Source organism: Saccostrea echinata, unplaced genomic scaffold (assembly GCF_033153115.1).
Source record: "Saccostrea echinata isolate AGI-Se365-2 ecotype Australia unplaced genomic scaffold, CSIRO_AGI_Sech_v1 ptg000033l, whole genome shotgun sequence".
In the NCBI taxonomy this organism is placed as follows: domain Eukaryota; kingdom Metazoa; phylum Mollusca; class Bivalvia; order Ostreida; family Ostreidae; genus Saccostrea; species Saccostrea echinata.
In genome coordinates this window covers 16,934,852-16,961,153 of record NW_026889782.1, presented here as the reverse complement: position 1 = coordinate 16,961,153, position 26,302 = coordinate 16,934,852, and the positions used below count along the sequence as shown (strand labels likewise).

At 31.4% G+C, this 26,302-nt stretch overlaps 1 protein-coding gene across 1 annotated transcript; it reads left to right on the top strand.

The window, feature by feature from the left end:
• Positions 1 to 966: 966 nt before the first annotated feature.
• Positions 967 to 23,847, top strand: LOC133198203 (transient receptor potential cation channel subfamily M member 8-like). The gene is made up of 18 exons (XM_061334327.1): positions 967 to 1,135; positions 2,322 to 2,515; positions 4,643 to 4,769; positions 5,125 to 5,272; positions 6,121 to 6,232; positions 8,119 to 8,230; positions 8,732 to 8,892; positions 10,945 to 11,062; positions 12,209 to 12,361; positions 12,602 to 12,701; positions 13,877 to 14,108; positions 14,473 to 14,535; positions 15,248 to 15,400; positions 18,269 to 18,535; positions 20,876 to 21,068; positions 21,695 to 21,854; positions 23,497 to 23,666; positions 23,744 to 23,847. The coding sequence occupies exons 1-18, from the start codon at positions 967 to 969 to the stop codon at positions 23,845 to 23,847; spliced, it is 2,736 nt and encodes a 911-aa protein (XP_061190311.1).
• Positions 23,848 to 26,302: the final 2,455 nt, after the last annotated feature.

Below are 26,302 nucleotides of genomic sequence, written 5' to 3'. Positions count from 1 at the left end.
AAATAGGAAGCATCATCCCGGAAACAAATCGTTGAAATCAAGTATGGAGTGTACTATGAAAAGGAAATAAGGATAATAAATAAACAAAACACAAACAAGTATTTCAAAGAAGAGAAGAAGACAGTAATAACAAAATAAATAAAAATGAAAACGGTCTTTTGAAATTCACAAATAGCAAAATTAACTTTTTCATGCCTTTACTGTATGCTTTCTATAAAAAAGGGATTTCTAAACTGTACATCACTAAATTTTCGCAACACCTTATTCTCGCGAGAAGGTCATTAGGTGCTTAAAGTAAGTACATGTAAATACAAAAATGAAGAAAAAGTTACAAGCGTTTATTATTTTTTTTTATTTATCAATAAGTCAATTTAATCGGAACTTACTTGCACGGGTGACGTGGAGCGTAGAATTAACATTAGATATTTATTTTTTAATAAGGTTAATTTACTTTTTACAGCTTTTACATGAACAACGACCTCTAGTATAAAAAAAATGTCTATAAAGCCAGGCGAAGAAAGCCATGCTCTAAAGGTGAGAACTGTAAAATGTTAAACAAAAGAAAATTATAATAAAATAAGCCTTGTAAAATTAGATAAGAGTATTGGAGACTAGGAAAAATGGAAAGAAAGGGAAGCTAATATCAGCAGTGTTAGATTTGTTAAACTTTTAACATTGCGAATCTAGAACAATAGCTTTCACCACTGCGCCTCATAGGCACCAAAGTAATTTTTAACATCAAAATGATTTTAATATCATAAATGTGATTTTGTCATCTCTAAGAAATGGAATTGGTTGAAATTATTTTTCCTAAAGATTCCTTATCATACTTAAAATATTGTTATTTTTATTCGAAAAAGTTTCTCGCGTTATTTATAGGCATTGTTATCCTCAGAGATAAATTATCATGCTGATTCTTGATATTCTTTATGTTTATTTGTTCCATTATCTTTTTTGTATCGTTCAATGAAAAAGTCTGATGTTGAAAAAGCATGGACAGAAATTATAGAAAAAGTAGGATCCACTCCTTCAATGGTATTTTCAGTCATAGGAGATTCCGACAGCTTTGTTCCCATTCCATGGGCAAAATCGGTGTTCCAAACAGCGTTGATTGAGGCCGCTAAAAATGGAGGGGGTAGGTATGATATAAAAATTCAACCCACTGGCCACAAGAGTTTACAAAGTAGATAAAAATGAGTGCTCGGTTTAAAAAATCTTAAAACTTACATAAATATATGTATAGTGTGTAAACAGACCTTTGGAAACTATTGAGAAGGAATAAGGTTTATAGCAGGAGACGGCTCTCCCTGTTAACCGTAAGCCTCATGTATAAATCAGGTAGTGAAATAATTCGTATTCAAATTTAGCGTAAAAATACAAGTCTAACAATCAGATTTAAATATATAAGTCAAAATGCGATAGGTTGTGATTGCCAATTTAATTATACCCCTGATGGAAATTTTTGAAATGTAGATTTATACCGAGATCGTCGAAACCCATGAAACATCATTTGTTTTGCAAGTAGACTGTCTTGATTAAGGAATTGACGTCCTAGGTCCATACTCAAGCATATGTTTGTGAGGTAAAAGATGTCTGTAAAACCTAATAACATTTCCATTGCTCTCTTGATATTTGGATTTACAGTTGGTCTCTTTTTCCAAAACTTTTGTTTGATATTTAATAAATATAAAAAAAATAGTGATGCCAAAATACAGTGGATATTCGTGAAGAAATATTCCGAATATTAAATTCCTTTTTTTTAAAAAAGAATTTGTATAGTTACCTTTTGGACGTCTCTTTCGGTTAATTTTTACTCATTGTACAGACATAACCTATTTTTGGTGAATCACCAAATAATTGGTCCTAGGTAAGAGGCTTTTTTTTGCCAAAGCCTACCATGATAAAGTTACAGCTGACCGATTCAGGATTATTAGTTCTGATTCAGATCGCCTTGAAATGGAAGAGTCACCTCCTAATATGTTAACATTTAAATAATGCTACTGTTCCAAATCAGAATAAGTGAAATATATGGAGATAACGAACAGTATTCAAGCTCAAACGTTCATTCTAACAATACAGATCAGAAGCAGGGCAAACCCTAAAAACATCAGAGGTGGGATCATGTGCCAAGGAGGAGTGAGCTTCCTTTGCCGATAAGGAATTAATAAGGTAATAATAAAAATGTTATGTTCTTCAGATTATACATTAATCACTTTCATAGCAAAATGTACAGAGATCAACAGACGTCTTTCTGCCAGGCTAAGCTTTGGATTACATCGAGAAAGAAAGCCTACATTTTGTTATCCTTATTTTTTCTCTAGATACATGGATCCTTTACCGTGGATTTAACTACGGTGTGTCTTCTATTGTGCGGCGTGCCTATCAGAAGTACGGGGACATGGAATTTCGCGCGAATAGCCGTAAGGTTCTTGTAAACAATGCGAAGAGACACGTGAAATTAATACGCATTGCTGGAAAAACTGCATCTTCTAAAGCCCAACAAATGTCAAATCAGGTAAAGTGTCTGTCTTATCAATATTATGTTTAACGTTTTATTTCAATATGGAAAAAAATAATATTTAAATGTTATTATAATTCTAGGAAAGTCAAAATGGGAATATAATTGTAGAAGACTTAGAAGATAAGGTATGCTTTATTGTCTAACTAATCATCAACCTCAAATAATTATCCGAATTATTATCTCTTGAGTAGATGGCATTGTGGCTTATTTGTATTACCTAAAGTATGTTGAAATAATGTAAATTTTGCTAATAAGCTCCTTTTATCTCTAAACTTTACTTTACAAATCTTTTGTAATAGTTTTTAAGGTTCTTATTATTATTGGAAAATATTATTCCTTGTAGGTAGTCAAAGATATTTAAAAAATCAAAACATCAAAGGGAATAATCTGATAAAGAGAAAGGGGTTTAAAAAAAACATTCGGATAAATCTATCTTTATAGCATGCCATGAATTTTGCTAAATATTATTTCAATTTGTAATCTATGGTTAAGGAAATTCCAGATTTTTTAGCGAAGTCTCCATATCGATTTGTTTCCGTTTTACAAAGTGGCTGATTTTTGTAATTTACTTTTTAATTGAGATTTCTAACATCAATGACAAAAAGGAGACAATTGGTTTTCACGACCGTTGGACAATTAAAATGCAACCGAAGGTAAGTGATTCCATATCCATTTTAAAATATACATTGCTGAATTTGTACGCACTGTGTCTCGCATGGGACTATATATTGATGTAGGTCGATATATGGTGATGTCATGTTAAGGGCAAAGGCGAGTGTTTCTCCTTCTCCTGTAGAAGTTTTTGAATTAGTTCTGCTTGATACGAATATAGAAAACAGATCACTTAATAATGGAGCGCAGTGCAGTAAGTGTCTATCGCATTTCCAACAGTTTGTTGGAAGATTTCGCCCAAAAAACATAAAATAGGAGTGGACTTAAGAAAAAAATGATACTAACAAAAATATGTACAGTGTATACCTGGACTCAGTAGATTGGTATTTTTATGGATCTTTCTTTGGTTGTTAATGATGTAAAATAAGAGATTTCTAAAGATTTTGAAGAAATTGCCAAGTTTCTATGATGTTCACAAATATACCTTTCTGTAATGCAAAATGGAGATAGCGAAAAGTCAATTTAAACAATACAAATCGGGAGCAGAGCAATCGCGGAGCTCCCAAACGATCAGAGCTGTAACCACATTAATTTGTCACTCTTAATTCCATTTTTTTGAAACTTTCATTGAGAAATAAAAAAAAAAACTATTCTTAAACTTATTCACAAATAGGACAAAAAAAACTATCCCAGGCATTTATTACAAAAGACAAACTTAATTTTAAATTAAACAACCGCGTTTGGAAAGATTCAAGTTCCTAAAATACTCCTAAACAAATACACAGTGTAAAGTTAACTTAATTTTCTCGATTATTTGAAAAGATTTTCAAATTTGGTATTTTGACTTTATTATATATCAGTCTGTTCTCAAATTTTTTGGTCCTCGGAAGTGGTCTCCAAAGGCGACATAAATGTTGTCTACGAAGAAATCTAGCATCATTTCAATATCAACAGTGATTTTTAAGAAAAATAATGTACTCATGATGACCAATTATAAGATATGGAGGAACCCTTATGATTCATGGCTGGGTATGATTTTTATCTAGCGATCGAGTTGTTTGTTTTAGGCCAATCTATTGAATTTAATAAAACAAAACAATGATTTTACTTTACAGTATTATTGCTGTTTATTTTACAGCTCAATTGAAAATTGGAAATCTTAGTATTTGCAGAAAAGTACTATAATTTTCCTTGCAAAACATTATTCATTTAGTGATAATAGGGTAATTGCATTACAATTGGTTGGCGAACTTTTGTAACAATCCTTGTATCCTGTTTATTAATTTACTGTTCATCTCCTATTTAGATGTTTACAAAAACTTAATTTTGGTATTCAAGCAATACATATAGAAAAATTAACCTAGCAAAGCACGTAAATAAAAACAAACCAGTCAGCATATAAAAATGAATCGCATGTGGATAATGATAATAATATTACTAAAAGGTAAAAGTTGCCAAGAAGCCCCCGTTTTGAATAAAGTTAAAAAGAACCATACTTTTCAATTACAGACCACCACGGAATCCACAGAGGCTAAATGCAGCATTGAACCTAGAGACAAGATTGCCTTCTTACAAGGCTTTCAGGAATACGTGTCTAAGAAAGAAGTTCCTTTCCTCAGTCAAACGATAGACATAAGTAATTTGATAGTTTTGTCAATGCTGTACAATGTTATTTTCATGCAGAAAATACATACTGTTTCATGTCTTTAATGATATAAGGAACGCTAAAGATCTTACTTATTGCATAAAAATGAAAGACTATATTCTCCTTTGATATTTTGTTTAAATGTCTGGTAAAATACCTTAGTTTTTTGTAAGGAAACTTTTTTGTAATATAGCAATACTTAGATGACATCTTCAGAAATAAAATATCGTTGAAAAAAGTGGTCAGTACTTGAATATATGTATAATAATTTGTATACATGGTTGTGAAAATGTTTCAAAACATCGTTATAAGCATTATATCTTACTAGAATCTTTTCTGACTTTAGAATTGCCTATTCCAATTGTCGTTTTGGCGTGTGAGGGTGATATACAAACCATTGAACACATAGCGGAAGCTTTAAAAAGGAAGATTCCGGTCATATTAATCAAGGGATCTGGAAGAGCGACGGATCTTATTTTGGATTACATAGAAAAGTCTGTATAATTCTTATTGCAGCATAAGAACATCATTTTTATTATCAAATTACTAAAACCTTCAAGATTTGTTTTTTTAATTACCTTTATATAAAATATTACTTTTTTTTTCATTTTGATAACATTGAGATGGTTGTCAGTTATGGAGAAAAAGTAATACTATTATTTTGACTTTATGAATAATACTAATATATGAGGTCATTAACCATAAGTCAGTCCAGACACTCTGTAACCGCACGACGTAACACTTGAAAGTATAGAAAATAGCTCCTTATACAGTTACAAGCTTAAGAATTATAGCTATTTTTCATTTGAATATTTCATAAGGCGTACTTGCTATAGAGATCACAAAAATATGTGTAAATACACTAAATCTAGATACAGGTATGTGAAATCCAAATAAATATATCTAAATTTATTTACTTGAGTACATTAAATCTAGATACGTGTGTGTGAAATCTTAAAATATCTCTATATTTTCAAGTTAAGTAGCAAAAAACGAAACTTTCGGAGACAGTTAATTGTTAAAACGTATTTAAGAGGATTAAAGGGACGATTCAGATTTGAATGAAAATAAAAATTACTTTTGGGAAAGCTTTTTTATAATAAAAAAAAGAATAATGCATTTTTGAAATTTTGACGAAATATCATTTATTTTAAAAAAGCAATATCACCTGTATATTTGGGCACATTTTAAATTATAAAAACACACATATACAATCGCAAATAAATCATTTCATTGAACATTTGTTTTCTTTAATTAAGGGAAAACAATCATTCTCTTAGGTTATCTTAAATTTTAAGGTAAGCTGTTATAAGGGACTTTGAATAAAAATGTATTCTTGTAGCAAAGACCTTTTTAAGAAGAATGCAAGAGTTCTTTTGGGACTTCGATTTGATGAGAATATTAATCGAAGAGTGACAAAGGACCTAGACGAGATTGCCCAGGCATTTGATTTGGTTTGTAATTTCATAAGATTTGCATACACTAATTTTAATTGGAGTTGCTCAAAGAAAGCTCTCATTGTTACAGATAATAAGGAAAAATCTAAGTTATTTAATATATACCAGATAGTAATAGTCATAAAACATTTGTAGAAAGCTGTGAATAAGGTTTTCATCCGAATGCTACCAAAGGTAACAAACCTACTCCTGCTGACAATTTGTAATATCTCAATAGGAAAGATCCTACAATAGTTTTATTTACCTCTGAAATCAGGGCTGGGGTAATCGTAATCGAGTAATCGTAATCGATTGTAATGATTACTTTTTTTTAAGTAATCGACAATAATCTGTAATCGAAGAGATTTTCGATTACTTGTAATCGTAATTTAATCGATTACAGCTAAAATTTCCAATGTAATTATAATTACTTTTTCGATTACTTTCGATTATTTTCTACATAAATGGATGTTATTTTGGAGAATTATTTCCAGTCAGTCACACATAAATATCAAATATAAACCACCTAGTGTAATATTTGGATTTCCTAACTTTTCTTATCATAAGTTTAATAATGTTCTCAATAAAATTTGCATTGTAGACCTACTGGTCTAGTATTAAATAATTCAGAAGTGTATTTCAACCATTTATTAATAAAATATACAGATTTTTCATGTGCATATTACATTTGACCAACTGTCCTCTTGCTGCATGTCCTTTTTCATATTTCAGATGTTGAAAAACTTTGTCTTGTAATAGAAAATTATAAATAGCAAAAACAGATTTAAGTGCTGTATTAAATATAAATAATTTGGTAAATAAGCTACATTGTACTCGAAAAAAGAAGAAGATGGAAATACTTCTTCATATCTGAAAATGTTTAAACAACTTCAAACTTGTGTTTTAATAACTTTAAAATTTGCAAAATCATTCTCATGTTTTCATTCAAAATTGTAAGGTTGCTTTAATTCATATCAGTGAGAGCTGGGTTATAAGTGTCTGTAAGAGAGGGAGTAAGTGTCACTGTGTTTGCTTATCTTAATTGGCTAATTAATTGACTGAGGCATATCCCTGATTGCAGATAATGAGGTGTAAACTGTGAACTACCTTGTGTTTAATTTTCATTCCACTGAAGACAAACAATATTATTAAAAGAATTAATAGCTCTCAAAACACTTATTTCAATACAGAATGAACCTGTGCTACATGTATTAGTTAAACTACTTAAAGACACATTTAATTTACATGTTTATTACTAAGAGTTCGTTCTAATTTACTTATTTTTTTTTAAAAAGACACGTACTGGAATGTTTAATGTGTACTGTCAACATATGGGCAGCCCAAATACTTCTAATGAAGTAATTCACAATAAAATATTAAATAATTTTTTCAACAAGTCAATAAATATGGAGGTACAAATCCAAGGTTGAAAGGAATAATTAATTCCTTGGCATATTTTATTGTTGGAATCATGTCTCCACTTTTCATGGTAGAAAATCCCTCATTCGGGCATTTAGTGAGAATGTTAGCCAGAATAAAACCTTAAAAGAATCTGCACTGAAACTGCAGGAACACATTCAAACTTCAGTGGATAACATTTACCATTTAAATATTGCTTTGATATTTGAAGGGATAAAAACTTAAAAGTAATCGATTATTAATCGATTACATCTTCCAAAGTAATCGATTACAATCGATTACAGGACAAAAAAAAGTGTAATCGATTAATAATCGATTACACAAAATTCCTCTAAGTAATCGATTATTAATCGATTACATTTTTCAGTAATCGTGCCCATCCCTGTCTTAAATCAAAATTAATAAATTAGTAACAAGGCTTAGGCAAAATATATTATCTTATATATCTATGAATCAATACCTTCAACGTAAATCTTCTTTTACAGATTAGTGTCTTTGATGTTAGCAGTGATGACCCATTGATGCTCTCAAACATCATTGGTAAAGCGATAATTAATTGCTGGGCTATGGAAAACATTTTAAGGAGTAAAAATGCAGGTATTCAAGTCAAAACAGATTTTATACATGTTAGAGATCACACTTTGTAAAATTTACTTTAAAATTCTTTTTTCTTGAGTTGTTTTACTTTTTTTGAATGAATAATGGCAAGCTTCCTTATCCTACTAACTCTTATAAATTCCCCAGCCTTCATTGACAAAATGAAGAAATAACTTTAAATGATATTATGAAATATATAGAGATTACGAACAGTATTGAAGCTCAAACGTCCATTCAAACAATACAAATTAAGAGCACAGCAATACGGACTTCTAAACAACAGAGGTAGGATCAGGTGTCATGGAGGAGTGAGCATCCCCTGCTGTCAAGTCACATCCGCCGTGTGCTTCTGGACATAATCAGGAAACATATTTTGCCCTTATGAACGTAGAGGAATATACTTTTAGAGACATATGTACAAAGTAACCCTATCTGTTGTCATGAAATATGTTTCAGAGCAGAAATACTGATACGAGAATTTCAATTATTGTTCTGATATAGAAGCAAGAATGAAAAGCCAACTGGAGATGTTAAAGAGGTACAGGGAACCAATAGCCTACGTTTCAGACCCAAAGTACTCCTCTCCGACCTCTTTGCCATTGTACTTCTATTTCGAGTACCAGTTCCTGCAGGAGCAAGGAAAGCTAAAAGAACATGGGCATGTGAGATTGTTTTCTTGTCGTTAAAAACAAACCTTGTGCAATATGTGGTTTAAGTCTTGATGAAATATTCATAAATATGGTATGTTTTTCTATTCATTTTATCTGTTCTAATTCTCCTTTATAGAAACTGCTTTTGGAAGCATTAATTTCCAATAGATGTGATTACGTCCGAATTTTACTTGACCAAGGAGTACCGTTTGGACATCTGAATTTAGCCGAACTATACGAACAGGTTGTCAAACGCATTGAAAAAGATACTATTTTTTTTTTTTAAATTCACAAAATAAGAAAAGATTTGTTTTTTAAATATAGAAACCTAACATTAACTCATACATCGCAAACTGGTATCTATTTATCTATTATCATTTTATTTATATCCTTTTCATTGATTTTATGTTTAGGAAAAATTATATGTTAGTGAATAAGCTGTTGATAAAATCTATTTTTAGACTAAAACAGATGACTGTTTACAATGGATTATCAAGGTACTAGTTTTTTTCTAGGTCATACACTCTATCTAAAAGTTTCTTCAATAAAACACGTAAATGCCTTTGAATTATTCATAGGTTTTAATACTTGATCTAGTCAGTGTAATTTCTTTTGCGGAAAGTTTTACTTCCGTTGATCAATGAAAATTAGGAATGACAAAATTTGCATTTTGCATGACTGATATTTGTCCGTCATTTAGGATGGTATGCAAAATTCTATTTCATTTCAAATGAATTTATATAAAAAATCATTGAAACCATTCTTATAACAGGCTTTATTTTTTCAGGTTGAAAATAAACATTTAATTTCTTTTTTTTTTAGCTCACTTGAGCCTTCGGCTCAGGTGAGCTTTTCTGATCAAAATTTGTCCGTTGTCTGTCGTCGTTGTCATTGTCGTCGTCGGCGTTGTTGTTGTCGTTGTAAACTTTTCACAATTTCATCTTCTTATCCAAAACTACTGGGCCAATTTCAGCCAAACGTGGCACAGAGTATCCATGGGTGAAGGGGATTCAAGTTTGTTCAAATGATGGGCCACAACCTCTTTCAAGGGGAGATAATAAAGAATTAGTGAAAAAATTAATAGCATCTTTTAAAAATCTTCTTCTCAAGAACCACAGGGCCAGGAAGGTTGAAACTCATGTGGAAGCACCCTCAGGTAGTGTAGATTCAATTTTGTTCAAATCATGACCCCCGGGGTAGGGCGGGGCCACAATGGAGGATCAGAGTTTTACATAGAAATATATAGGAAAAACCTTTAAAGATCTTATTCTCAGAAACAGCAAAGCCATGATGAGTCATATTTATATGGAAGCATCTGCATGTTGGGTAGATTCAATTTTGTTCAAATCATGACCCCTGGGGGTAGGGTGGGGCCACAATATAGGATCGAAGTCTTAAATAGAAATATAGGAAAATATCTTCTTCTGAAGAACTGCAAAACCATGATTAGTCATTTTGATATGGAAGCATCCTCAGGTAGTGTAGATTCAAGTTTGTTCAAATGATGACCCCCAGGATAGGGTCGGGCCACAATGCAGGATCAAAAATTTTACATAAAAACATATAGAAAAAAATATTTTATCTCAAGAACAGAAAAGCTATGTTTAGTCATATTGATATGGAGGCATCCTCAGGTAGTGTAGATTCAAGTTTGTTCAAATGATGACCCCTAGGATAGGGAGGAGCCAAAATAGGGAATCAAATTTTTACAAAGGAATATATTGGAATTTTTTTTTAAATCTCAAGTACAACAAAGCCATTTGTTATATTGACATGGAAGCATCATCAGGTAGTTTAAAATTCACCCCCTCCCCCCCCCCCCCCGGGTAATCTTTTCAATACTAAACTGATTTGTGCTTTTGCCAAGCCAATGTGCTCAGGTGAGCGATTTGGCCCATGGGCCTCTTGTTAAAATCAGCATGCGTTATTTATTTCAAAATAATGTTGTATAGTTTCTCTGTCAACGTTAAGCAATTAACAGAATAGGATAAAATAATGTTAGGCATACATGTAAAAACCAAAAATACGATAGGTTTTTTTCTTACTGAAACCATCCCTTTTTAGCAAGCTGACTCTGAAGACGTTAAAAAGATTCGTGAATATTCAAGTCAAGATGAAGAGACACAAAAAGAGTTCTCTCTTTTTGCAATTCGATTATTTCGGAAATTCATGGGATACCCAGGTAAATTCTCACCTTCTTCAAAATGCATCGAGGTATTCTATACCTTATCATTGAGAACAATTTTGTTATATATTATACTAAATGCCTTATATAACTTTATATAACAGTGAACATTTATACGAGTGTTGTTGAAAAAGTTCCGGTAAACATTGAATTACTGAAAAATTATTGCTTATTTTAAAGAAATTAAATTCTTATCCTTTGTTTATTAGTTTTAAAAAAGTCAGGTCCATTTCTTAAAATTTCGAAAATATACAATGATTTTTACTGTACGGTCACAGGATTCACGTAGCAATCACTTTGCCTAAGGTGATCTAACAACCTTATTCCACTATTAAGTGGAATATAAAACTATTAAGCTTTTTCACAGTTCTAAATTTCTTCAGTTCTAGACTTTGCATGTCTTTTTCCTAAATTAAAATAAATGTTTTCTATAGCAAGATATGTTACTATTTTTCTGAAATTCTTTCCTGGCGTACGTATCGGATATTATCCATGTCTACGCAGTTAAGTGATTATGCAAACAATGCAAAATTCAAAGGCTCAACATTCATACGATGAGCAGGGTATTTAAATGTCAATCCTCCCATTCTTACAAAACCACTAACGTTTGATAACTTTGGTCTTAGATACATGTAAGCAGTCCCCAGCAGCATTCAAAACATTTTACTCTCTTTCGGACATTTTCCTGTCTATACACATAATTTTTAATAGCTCGGCGCTCCAAGACGTTGAATGACGTTGTCATTCTTAACTTTTTTTTTACACATTGATCATCTAAATTAATCAAATTTCCCCTCCAATTTAATTTTGCAAAACGACGTTTTATGAATCTTATAGCGACAGATAAAGTAGCATTTGTCTTCATGCACCATAGCAATGCATTTTTAATTTCGCAAAAATGTGTATATAAAGTAAATGTGAGAAAAGTGACATGCTCCGTAAGAATGTTTTATCTAAATTATACAGTTGTGTATTTTTAAAGATCATCAGAAATCACCAAATCTTCGCATATTTATAAGAAAATATGCATATTTTTTTTATTCTGTAGTGTTTTACTACTTTCATGCAAACAGCGCACTTACAACAGAACTTGTCCCCATACTTTTCTAACAATCGTCTATGTGCATGTATGTTTTTTGATAGAACTGGAAGAGATCGAAGATATTGCAGGACTTGAAAAAATGGGATGTGAAGATTTTTATTACGTGAAATCCTCTGATATCTTGCTTTGGGCGATGTTTGCAAATAGGAGGGAAATCGCTGAAATGTGTTGGCTTCGAACAGAAAATCACTTGTGTAGGTATTAAATGGTGTCTCTGGAATTTTTTTTATAGGAAAAATGATATTAAATTAGCTGATAATAAATCAAAACATATCATAGACTCCATTTAAAAAAAAAGATGGCTTACAATACATGCTGTATATTTAGCTAAATAAAAGAATATATATGGGTGACAAAAGGAACTGAATCATATAATCCAGTTCTTTGTTAATATATCAATGTTACTAAATACAAAAAAAACCCATCTATCTTAGTTATAGGTTTAGCTTGTGCTGGAGTGCTGAAAAAAATGTCTGCAAAGGCGAAAAATATGAAAAATGAAAATCTTTTGAAAGAATTTGCTGATCATGCCAAGTAAGTTCCATTTTTGGGGTTTCGCAATTGTTTATTATAATTTATTATAATTTATAACAGAACTAACATTATTTGAATAGTAAGAATCAATGGTAAAAAGTATTGATTGATTTATTGATTGATTATGGTGTTTACGTCCCATTCGAAAAATTTTCATTCATAGAGAGACGTGACTATATAACGGTGAAGGGCTTTATCATAAGACCCATACACGGCACTCAGGGTCATTGAGCAGTACGGGATTCTTATCGTTCCAACGCCGTCACAAGGTTCATCGGTTTATTATTAAAAGTCTCATCCGAAGGACCCGCAACTTTCACTTTTAAGTGCCGAGCGCTTGGGGTAGGAACAGTTGATACCTATTTTTATCGACTTAGGTTAGCTGCAGCCAACGATAACCAAATGAACGCTTTAAAGTGTTGAGATGATTACAATATCACCCCTATGCTTTCGTTGAACTAAAGGGGAAGTTGAACTTCATGGAAAGATGTATGTTGGTTTAAATTTTAATGTTTAACGACAATTGTAGATGCAATTTAAGTGAAAATTCCTAGTTAATATTTTGTAAACACTGCATCAGTGTTATATTTGCAGCTCTGTCTGTGACTGGACGTCGAATGACGTTGTTGGCCTGTTGTCAGATCCGAGACATTTCAGATATGTAATGCCTGTTATTTCGCAAAACACCTAGATCTGAAGTCAAAGTACTTGACATTTTAGGGAATCTTTAGAAATCAAAGTTCTGTGACAGTACGCGTCGGCAAATGAAGGACCTTCAGTAGATAAAAAATTAAGCGCCATGCAATCTTGAAAATCTGTGGCTCTTCACCTAAGGCAGATGAGTGGAAATTCTCGATCTGGACGTAAATTAACATACATTCTATGAATCAATTATCTAATGTGTGAGAAATATTTTCGGCGGAATGCCAGCATTTTGGCTCTCTTTTTGTTAGCTTAAGTTTAATGCGTCAAATTAGGAATCCGTTTCAGAATTTTAATATCCTTATATGAATGCACAACATTATTAACATTCCGGTTGATTAATATATTATTAATATTCTTAATTTCATAACTGGCGAATTTTCTATATTTTTATATGTCTTTATACGTTAAAAAAATGTAATCTTAAGACCCAAAAATGGAAAGTTAATAATGCTAATTTTTTTCTTTATAAGGATATTTAGAGATAGGTGTCTGGCAATGATGGACTGTATGTACGAGGAGGATGAACAAAATGCAATAAATCTGATGGATGAAGACGTCAGTATATGGGGTATAAAGACCAGTCCCCTGGATTTTGCTCATGAAAACTTTATGTATGATATTGTGGCTCACAATTGCTCCTATATAAGCATGAACAATAAGTGGTACAACTATCTAGGTCCGGACAAGGGCACCATTATGAAAGTTTGTATATTTTTTTTTCTAATATCGATAATGTAAATGATAATACAAGTGAACAAATTTTTGTTTTCAATCATGAAGTAATTCTTGACTTTAAATAATGCCAATTTTATTACAAATTTTAAATAAATAATTTAAGATAACATGCAGATTTCACTGAATGTTATTGGAATATAACACATGTCAATTTAGGGGAAATCAAGAGCTCTTGCACTTTTAAATTGGTCTAGGCCATGTTAATGATATATTTTGAAAAAAAGTAAAATGTTGAAAGTGATTCTGAAAACATGTTCATGTTAAGGTAAGCGACGTTCACTATTTTTTCCAGTAAATTTATGAAATTAAAATCATTTTTTTTTCTTTTCAGTCTGCCTTTCGAAAACCAGGACAATTTTTCAATGCTCCTGTCACAAAATACACGATAAATTACGTATGTTTGATATGTATAAAGTAATGTAGTCTTGGAATTTCTTCTTGTACAAAGCTGTCCATAAAGTTTCTTGCCAATGACCTTTTTTCACACTGAAAATTCCTAAATGTATTAATCTCTATCTAAATAATTGTTCTAAAAATCCACATCAGAATAGTTTGAACTAAATTGTTTTTCAAATAGTGCGGACTTTTAAACTTGCAGATAGTACGTAAGAGCTAGGATTAAAATGCTGTATATTTAAAAATATCTGCATTTGTTTTTAAAATTATAGTAGTTATAATGTTCTTGTTAACAAATATAGACTATCAATCCTTCCTGTTTTTGTAGAAGTGTTTTATACATTTTTTTAGTCCTATATATTTATAATCTATTCCTACCTCTGGAATATTCGGGGTCCGTTTCCTATGCCCTGTTTACAAATTTAACATTTCATAGGCTATTAATAGTTTCATACATAAAATGGATTTTCATTTCTTAAGGTATTCTAATTCTAAGAAAGTATGGATAAAACATGTTAATATGAAACTGGAATAAGTGTTTTAATGAGATTGTAAAATTAAAAAGAGTTGTTGAGTGCCAATTTAAGTCATGTTTAGATTATTAATTACTTTTTTCATAACCTTTTTCGATATCTATGAAATATAATTTACAACCAATTTCAGAGAAATATAAATGGAATTTAACTCCTGTTTATACTCTTTATTTGCAGTTCATCTTCTTCATCACAATAGTGATGTACAGCGCCTTCGTGTTGACCAGCACTGGAAAGGAATACTACTCAATAGGCACAACTAAAGCATTTGAGTATTATGTCTACATTTGGGCAGCTGGGGACCTACTTGAAGAACTTATAATCTGCTTTGTAATTGAAATTTTTGATTATAATTTTCATAATTGAAAGGATATCAAACTAGCAAACCTTTCTGAATGAGTATATATCTCTTTAGTCCACTTTAAGAGTTCGAGACATCTATTGATATCCATTTTGGTGCTCTGCATTTTGCAATGTCCTTCATGCGCAGTGTATGCATGTACAATGTGAATTTCTCAACTGAGGTCAATTTAATAAATATTTTTTGAATCTTTCTGGAATAAATTTACGGGATTTATCATATAATTTATTTTAGATATGTGTATTATTATAAAGCTAAGCCTGGACATAACAATTATCGAAGCGTTTATTTCGTATTGGTGATTTAAAATTCTGGAGTAAGAATATATTGCTAGTATAGTTAAAAAAAAACAAAGTTTAGTGAATCGAGAAAGCCTTTTGTAAAATTGATGTAATGTCACAATATACTGGCTGAAAACATCAAACAATTACAATAGTCCAAGAGAGGTCTTTTGAATTCCTTTAGACTCAAAGAATTAGGATTTTCTCGTTTTGGGGAGCAATTAAGAAAAAAAAATAATATGGTGTTGTCAAGTAAGTATATAGTTTTTAAAATCTTCAGGACATTGTTAGTCATATCTATTTTAAAGCATCAAAATGTAGTGCAAATTTGAATATTTCAAATCACAGCCATAGGCTTACCACTTTCAAATTGTTATCATCATAGGAGACCAAACCTTTTAATTGATTGATTGATTGTATGTTGTTTTACGTTCCATTCGAAAATTTTTCACTCATATAGAGATGTCATCATATACCGGTGAAGGGCTTTAATTTATACCTTTACTCAGCACTCAGGGCCATTGAGCAGTGAGGGATCTTTATCGGGCCCACGCCTGCTGTGACACGGGGCCTCGGTTTTTAAGGTCTCATCCAAAGGACCCTCGACTTTCACTTCAAAGTGCCTAGCGCCAGACGAAGGAATAGTTGCTACCTATTTTTTTCGACTTAGGTCAGTCGCGGTCGAGATTCGAAGTCACGGCCTTCCGATCACGGAGTGAGCGCTCTACCGACTGAGCTACCGTGACGGCCCCTTTTAATTGAATACAAAGGGGAAATTTTAAAAATATTTTAATCAAACACAGCAAATGGCTTTGATTGGCTATACTGATAAACAATCATTCTCGGAACTCTATTCAAGTCTATCTATACCATATTTATATGCCTTCATCTTCAGGTAGTGTAGGTTTTATATTATTCAATCATTTTCACCGAGAAGTATGGTGGACCGCAATGGGAAAAATATATTTGAACAAACAATAAAGTCTTAACAATTTCATTTATATAATTCTATAACATCTAGATTTATTTCAAAAGCAAACCAAAGGGTCAGATTAAGACTAAGCTTTAGAAGAAAAAAGAAATATCGCAGGTATGTTAAGGCTACACTCAGATATCCTGCTTGCCTATACAGTATGACGTCATAGTAAGCTGTATGACGTGAACTTTAGAGATAACTATTTCTTAATAACTATATTTAAAGTTTAATTTCAGGTCCAAGAAGTGAATGGAATCATTCAAAAAACATAATATAAACTAAATCTTATCGTTTTGGGGTGGTATATATAGCTTAGTATTTATCTTGGGGGTTAAATACCAAACCCATGACGTCATAACTATTGATCAAGTATTTGTCGAGTGAAAATGAAACGTAACGAGAATTCATGTAAACAAATATATGAAATGGGACTTTTAAAGCATATACTGTGAATGTCATGTGTGATTCACAAGGAATTAAAGATTAAGAATCAGGTACGCTGATTTATACTTATCATGTTTTCTTATAATGAACACAGGCAGTGTTTTGAAATCCCGATCAGTCTTTCCTCTGTCGTTCTAACAACAAAGATGCAAAAGTTCAACACTACGCCGCAAACTTTGAAACATAAATTTTGTTTGTATCGAAAGCTTGTATTCTATAGTACTTGGAAAGTACTGCTAGAATCGTGTGGTTAATATGAATTGATGACAATTCCTTGATAGTAAGTACAAAATGTGAAAATTTTGGTAAGGTTTCATGCGAATCTTTGGAATATTTTATTCTGTTTCGGGAGAGTAGGATTCTAGCAGCACTTTTCATGGCCCAGTGATGTTTTTACATAATAAATTTCACAAAAAGAGATAATTTATCCCCGGGGTAGTGTTGAACTTTTCACTTTTTCGTTAAGGCAGATTTTCTATTTATAGACGTCATGTGATGACATCTTAGTGGAGTGCTTCTTTTAGCCTAAGACTCAATGGCGATGGATAATAATAGTAAATGTTTTATCTATGGCTTTCCGATTTATCAATGTTACATTTTACGAAAAAAGTCTAAATTCGCCGAAAAATGATCTGGGTACTGCCTTAATATACCTGCGATTATGCAATTCTTCGGAAGAGTATCATTTTAATACTGAAGGATCTTTATAATTAATGTATTCCAGTTCTGAAATTTCATTGATACTTTGAGAGAAAAACACGGTTGGAAGGTTACAAACGCTTCTTACGAATTGTTAACTGCCTTGTTTGCATATTTCTGAAAGGTTATTCCAAATTTCTGATATACTTGTTTTAATATCCTCCATATCAATTTTCAAACATAAAGTTTCCAACCGTTGCATTAAGCATTATCGTGTTTTTTTTTTTATTTACCAACTTTTTGCTAGGTTAAATGCATCAAGCTTTACAGAGAGCTTTGATGAAATATCAGTTATGGTTGTTATGTGATGTCAAGTTCAGTGAAAATATCTCTGAAATAATATTTCTTCCTGCATGAAACAAATGCTTGAACAATTTAAATACTTCCATAATTAATTTTTCCAAGAAAATAATATATTTTATATTTTATATATTTAGGGCTGTCAAGAAGCAAGAGATCGATCACACAAGAGATATTATTCCAGACTGAGGAGGCACCTGCATGACTTCTGGAATGTGGTGGACTTTTTCTCCTATGCCTTAATGTTTACAGCGTTGATTCTACGGCATTATTATTCATCCACTGACTTTACTGCAGCAAGGAGGATATTTTCCCTGACTCTCCTTGTTATGTACTTGAGATTCCTGGAATTTTTTAGGGTGTACAGAATTATGGGACCTTTTCTTATTATGATAAAAGAAATGGTAAGTCACAGTTATCTATAGCCTTAGTCTAATAAATAGAGAGTTGTACCATAGTTAGGTGTGATTTCTTTCACTAAAAGTGGGATATCTGTACATAACCCACACTTTTCTGTAAACTCCGTCCATCGAGTTAGGACAAAAGAACACTACGTAGGGCCAAGCCACATTTTAAGGTATTCCATCCCTAATAGCCTCAGATTAAAAAAAAATGAATACATAACAGTTGTGTACGGGTGGAATATTCAGTATATTTTGACATAATTCCCATTTATTACTATTAGCATGTAGGAATGGAACGTTTCCTAATTTATGACCTTGACCTATGTTGAAAAAAATAAATTTTGAAAAATCTATACGGGAAAAAAATTGTTTTCAATTGCCATTCTATTTCTAATGACTTAATGTATCTTTCCACCACAGCATTTATTGATGTTCTTATTATTTGAATTTCTATTTTAAAAGATCGCTTGTCTCTATAGACTTCAATGCAATTTCTGTGAATTAATTACTGCTTAGTTAATTACATTTTTGAAACTTTCTCTTGGTAAATCCTTTTCTTCTGTAAAATGTTCTCAATTAATATCATAGTATTCTATACGTGAAGGATATTTAAGGATAGAGAATTAAATCCTATAGGGATAAAAAAAACCCTTAAATTAATAATCATCTGTTTTAGATGTACCAAATTCAATAGAAAATTACGAAACACTGAAGGATCATTTTTTATAATCTAAAATCCTAACGTTTCATAAAGACGCTGTATTGTTGATAAATGCAGAAAATTTTTTTTTTTATTCTTTCAAACTGCATATTTATTTTCATCGATGAAGACATAACATAATTAATACTCAGAAATTTTTGTATTAATGAAATTGTTCGTATCTCTTATAAATGATTCTATTATTGATCTATTATAAACCAAGAAAACTTGGAAACCAAAAACGTGCTAAAATAAATACGTTTTAATTATATCTATTGTAAATGTAAAAAAAAAACTTTAATGTTATTTGAATTATAAAAGTATAAAACTAAATTGAAAAGGCTTTAAATTAATTAATCTTGTTATTTGAAAGTAGAAAGTACAGGGATTCGGAAATTAAAACCAAAATGACCTGTATCATTAAAATCAAGCACATTGCAAGTCATTTAAAATAAATTCGTACTACATTTATGACTTAAATAAAAAGAAATCAATTTTGGTAAACTATGGTACAAGTGATAACGTGGTCATAATGAAAACTCGGGAGCTACATTCCCTCGTGTCATTAAGACCACGCCCATCCGGTATCTGGACATAACCAACAGTATTATATAGGGTAACTACTACTTAAATTACTAATATTTTGTCATAGTTTTTACTTTTTGTTGGTAGTTATTACACTGGATTGCAAATTTTGTACATTTCAATACCGTTTATAAAATATAGAAATAGCTAAAAACTTTCCTAGAAAAACAAAAAGTCAATGAATGTCCATTTGGTCATTGTTTGGCAGCAATATATCAAAAGGCAGTAATCCGCCTTCTAGCGACCATTTACTAACATTTTCGGGACCATACAGCAGGCACTTAAAATTAACTTCTTTCAGAAACTTTCTCCATTTACTGTAATATAGTAATTGCTTTTGGACGGTTTAGTAACCTTTTTGTAGTATTTCAAAAATTTTAAAGTAAATTTAAGTGGTGTTTCTGGATTTAAACCGGTAAGTGTTACCTGTCGACAGCCGATGCTTATTCTTCCTCGGCGCCTGATCCCTCCTCCAATGCTTTTAGATGTCCATGCGTGCTCTGCTCCCAAATTACATTCTTCCAATAGATATCTTCAAATTTCTTTAAAGAATTCTTTGATATTAAATAAAAAAATAATAAAATTGCAAATGCTCCACCAAGCCATATCATTACTCCTTACAAAAGTATTAGCTGTTGCAAAGAAAAAAAACTTCAGACGTTCTGTGCTACAACATATTCTAAGAGTGATGTATATCAGATGTGGATCCTCAAAGATTGTAAAGTTAGAAATTTTAAAAACGAAAAAGATTCAAAAGTCAATTACACCAAAGCAAAGCACTGTTCTATACTTTATCCAACCATTCCTCAGGAAAATTAAAAAAAGTTTTTTTTTTCTTTCTTATCAACAATTTCTTCAATTAAAGAAATAAACAAGAGGAATAAAAACTTCACAGGGAAATAAAGTTGGATGGTCATGTGATCACATTCAATGAAAACTGAAGACCTTCTCGGTAGATTTGATAACGTACCAACCCACTTCATAAGTACGTACCCCGAAAGCTTTAGTTAGAATTGAAATTCTGTTCAAATAAGAGTTTATGTTATTTTTTGTAGCTGATAGATCTCACCCGCTTCATTGCTCTCGCTGTGTTTGTCGTACTTGGGGTAGGAATGTACTACCACGCTAACTTGTGGCCAGATCACTCTACCATCTGGAGCGGAAACTGGGTCGACTGGAGAATTTGGGAAATAATTTATTATCCCTATTGGCAGTTACACGGCGAGACTAACAACAAATATTTGGAAGGTATGTCAAACTTTCTCAACGGAAAATACATGTATTTACTGTACGAGCATAGCAAAGTCGAAAAAATAACATCTGATCAAATCGCAGTTTTTAAAAAAATATATATATATTTATCGGTAAAATAAATTGAAATAAATACATTGATTCACGTTGGTTTGTTATATGGCGTCACACATATGGTGTGATAAATCAAGATAAGGAGACTTTATGTGATCAAGCAACCACGGGCTACGCCATTCAACTATCATTTTTAAAGCAAAACAGTTTGCACTGTAGTTTTGACGTCGAATTCGGTATTATGACGTAACTATGGAGATATTAATGCTCATTCATGGTAGTTCATGAGAAAATGAACTGTATTCTATTTTGTAAAGAATCATTGGGGAAATTTATTGGAAATGGAAATAATGATGTCATAACATGGCGTCACAATACTGGCGTGGATACCAAGTATGTAGCTTCTGTAGTTCATGAAATGCGTTAACTCAGTAAATACCTTTTTTTAAAATTTATTACTCATTTGTTACTCATTAAATTAATACCTGGATTAAGAATTATCATACACGGGCAAGCGTGGGCCTAATTGATAATTGTAATTATGTTTTAATAAATATTGAATAATGCAGGAGGTATCCAAACTAGCTGTACAAACGTGTCGAGCGTTTGGAAGACAGATCCCTCCATAGACCGCTGTCCCGAGGAAGACTGGACTGTGTCCGCCATAGCCGCTATCTACGTGCTGTTCTCCAACCTGGTCTTAGTGAATCTTGTTATTGCCATGTTTAGGTAACTTTTGTTTAAATCTAAAATTAAATTTTGTTCCTTGTTTTTTCGGAGGTGGGGGTGGGTCGGTTGGGGTTTGAGTGGGGGGAGGCTACAATTTTTTTTTATATTCACATGAACTAATACGGAAGAATACTTAATTTTTCGATCTACGCCAGCCTAAAAGCAAGTTTAAAAAAAAAAAATATATATTCCACGCTTTATACTTTTGTGCATCAATACGGCAAGGTTGTTTTAGATTGATAGATTTCTTCTGAATAATTACGCTTAAGAAGTAGATATATATGTGAAGTCATGAAAACTTGTTCGTATTAATAATCTGATGTCAACTATTGCTTATATTGTGTTTCAGTACGCTTATGAAAAGTTGGGAAAAAAACAGCTGAAATGTAATTCAACGCATTTTTTGTTATTAGAAGAAAAACGGCACAGTATTCATGCGTAATATTCTCTCTTTACATTTTATTACATTATACATATACTTGTATGTTACTTTATGAATTCATAGTCTTAATTTGCGTAGCATAGCTGAGTGTATCGCATAAAATGTCGAGATTTAAAAATTTGATCAAAAAGGTTTTGTGGATTAAGTAGTATGTATTTTTTTTAAAAAATATTTTGTTTGTAAAATATCAATTATGCAATTTAATTAAAAAAAAAATTAACAATGTTATTTAATGCAATTTTTAACATACCTGATACAATGTGTATCTGCGATGAAAACATCATTTGATGTTGTCATATATGTTTTCTTAAATTCATTACTCTCTATTATATTTTACAAATATGTGCAAAATCTCAGGCAGACCTACTGTAAAATACCCCTAGGTGTATAAACCTATATAGAATTCTTTTAAACGTTTTATTACATTGTGTCTTTTACCCAAAAAGCGCCCTTGCTTTCATGAATCCGTTTATTAGGTCCTAATAAAAGAAATCCTAGATTCACATCACCCGCCTTCATCAACCCCGTTTTTTTTTACCCTCGTCACGATTCTTTTTTTAAATTTCCGGGTCCTTTTTTTTTGGGGGGGGGGGGTCGTCTTTCTTCTGAGCGCTTTTCGACTTATAATTCAACTTTCGTTTTTATTTCCCGTGAATTTAAGCGTGATTTTGACAGATGACAAGATTGGAATTGCTGTGATAGGTATTACATTTGTAATCAAGGATCATTAGTTTTGAAAGATGGCTGAGGATGTGTCCTGAGCAATAAATAGACCTTTTCTATGGCTTTTAGTCGGGCATATTAGATTAATCTGTACTGTCCGATCAAATCTACAAAAACTGTATAACCGAAGAATTTAAAAAAAAAAAAATGTAAAACTAAATCTACCCGCAGCCTCGATTTCTCAAATTGTTTGAATGAAAATCGAGGATAATTTTTTTATAATGGGTTTGATTTACGGTTTATTCATTCTGTCTTCGAAAGGATGTGTTTATAAAACATACTTCCCTTCACAGGCATTTTTAGGAAGTGGTATGCGTAGCGTAGCAAATATAGTTCCAGTCCCTTTTTGTTATCAGATAGGATACATTCACCCTACACAATGCACATGCAATGTATGGGCTACACTTAAAATAGGACAACATATAACGTTTATGATATTTAATGCGTGAATGGATAATTGAAAATTTCTCTTTATAGTAATACGTTTACAAGGGTGCAAGAAAATGCTGAAACATTCTGGAGATTCAACACATGCACTGTCATCAACGACTATGTGTGGAGAGTGCCATCTCCTATAAATCTTTTTCTTCCATATCGATTTTTCTGTTGTTTAAAAAGGAACAGGAGGTGTAGAGGCAAATGTAGAGGTAAGTTCAATATTACAAATCAAACATAAAATGCACTTTAAAGAGAAAGGAATTCAGCTTTTGTTTTTTGCTTTCAGGATGCTTTAACAAAGTACAGGAACTAGAATTTGCCAATGAACAAAGGATTTATAGAATACATCTCCAGAGGAATACAGCATTTGAGATATTTAATAAAATGTAATAGAAAGAAGGGATATGTTATCATTAGTATGAGTATATAATGTAACAATACATACAATTAAAATGTTTTTGTATGATTAAATTTAGACATTTCTAAACAATTAATGTTTAAATTAAGGAATTTATAAACAATTAAATATGTATTTCTTTTATTGATTTCGCTGCTACATTTTCATTTTTTCCAAGAAAAGTTTGTTTATGCTTTCATATCTTTGTCAGTATCATTTGTTCTGGAGTATTACACAAGATGAAAGATCAATAATTTTAAAATAGATCAGGATTTTATTGATATATTTGTATGTTTCGTGCACAATGTTATTTTTGATGTTTTTAACTGTACAATACTTAAAAAATATCTGTTTTAATATTTTTGTTATTTTTAACTGTACAATACTTAACAAAATATTATCTGTTTTATATAATCTTGTATTCTATTGTTTAAAAAAGATAAAAAGTGCCACTAAAGGATTTACGCTAATTTTTTTGTACTCGGAGAATGAAGAAAAGTGTTCGATTTATCCTGTTCTAACAATGTCACCAAAAATCTCATACGAGATCTGCTTGTCTGAACTAAATTAAAGCAAAGAAGCATTTTTACTAAATGAAAATGCTTACACTGTAAAAACAGTGTTTAGATTCTAAACACAAAACTAAACACATAATTTGTTTCACTTTTTTAACACGTTTAGCTCTAAACATGTCTCATTTCTAAACACGTAGACTTCATGTGTTTAGTAGCTAAACATGTTTAATCTCTAAACACTTTTAGCTAAACACATAATTTGTTTCACTTTTTTTACACGTTTAGCTCTAAACACGTCTCATTTCTAAACACATTTTAACTTCAGGTGTTAAGTTGCTTAACATGTTTAGTTCTACAACATTGGTTCCAGAACAATTGTTTACATGATAAACGGTTACAAGAAAACTGAATGTATTTGATAAGTTTTCTAGAAATACAGCATATTAATGCACTGATATGTACATATATAGATAACAAAATATTTAACTTCAAAGGTACCAATATCACAAGAAAGGAACAACTATCAATAACATCACTGAACATTTAAACATAGATTTATCATAAAGAATTTTCAATTAAATATACATGTATGCTTAAACATAATCATTTATTATAGTTAATTTCAATATTAATCAGCTCAGCAAGCAGTTTCTCCCCACATCAGTAACAAAAGGTTCATCAAATTTATTAACGTTTAGCAAGTCCTTCACTAGCAACACATACAGTGTATGATTTGTTTCCATTCATGACTGTCAGGAGTTAGGAAGTAATCCACTTCCAATGTACAAGAATGATATTGAAAACTACCGAACAGAAGACTTTTTAAAATTTCAGTTTCCTTTAGAATGTGAGAAATGCTGAATTGTAACAACAAATGCACCTGAACTTAAAATTGGAGATGACACCAGTTACTCTGATACATGTGTTTTTGCTTTTAAGTTCGATCTGGACCATATCCTGAAAGAAAGAAATTTAAATTTTAGTAAAAGTATGCTCCTCACTGAAATTTTACATATGTTTGATAGACATTATTGTGCAACTTTAAGTATATTTAATAGACAACTGATATACAACTATATTTATATGTCTGAGTTAATGTCGAATGATTATTAAGACACCTCTGTCTGAGGGTATATCACACAGTACTTAAATTTTCTCTTATCTAGAGATGGGGACTGGCCTGCTTCTACCTGCACCGTGTTTCTCCCCTAAGTTTCCATTGATAGTAAAAACCAGGTGTCTTATTTCTTCAGATTTACTACACACAAAACTTAACATTTTATACTTTTATTTTGCTCTTACCCTTAAGGTTTTCCATTCCTTATTGGACCAGATTATCTATCCATAAACCCATATAACTATTTCCAAAACCATTATTCAATCCAATGTACTAAGTACAGTGTAAATCTATTACATGTATTAAAACAATTTTTGGAAAGGATGGTAGATACATCTAATTCGAAAGATGCGTTAAAACTAAAATGAAACAGATTATACGAGGCTTTACGACGGATCAACATCAGTTGTCAATGAGACAAAATTTGAACAAAGGCCGCTGTTGAGCAATACTGACAAATTTTTGTATAAAAAGAAATATTCAACAATTGGTTTCTGATTTTCTTCTAAATTCTAATCACAGGCACTTGACGTTACATATTTTTCTTATTAAAAAAATAACCCCATAGATGTAACCCCATACCTAAAATATTATTAGGTATGGGGTTATACCTTTTAAATAAGAAACATATGTAACGTTAAGTGCCTGTTATTCTACTGTTCTTGTTAATATCTGCTCTCCTGCTTATACCTTCAAGGTTTTCCGCTACGTCAAGTTCTTATGGGAATGAGGAAAAGTCACATGTGGTCATTGGTGCAAGGCCAATAAAACAAAACATATATGAATATTTACATGTAAAATCTGTACAAATATATG

Bases quoted from the DNA above. Each gene is read 5' to 3' on its own strand.
- LOC133198203 (XM_061334327.1), top strand. From the start codon at position 967: ATGAAAAAGTCTGATGTTGAAAAAGCATGGACAGAAATTATAGAAAAA. The intron at 11,063-12,208 runs GTAAATTCTCAC...GTTTTTTGATAG, and splicing joins GAAATTCATGGGATACCCAG to AACTGGAAGAGATCGAAGAT. The intron at 14,536-15,247 runs GTATGTTTGATA...CTTTATTTGCAG, and splicing joins CAAAATACACGATAAATTAC to TTCATCTTCTTCATCACAAT.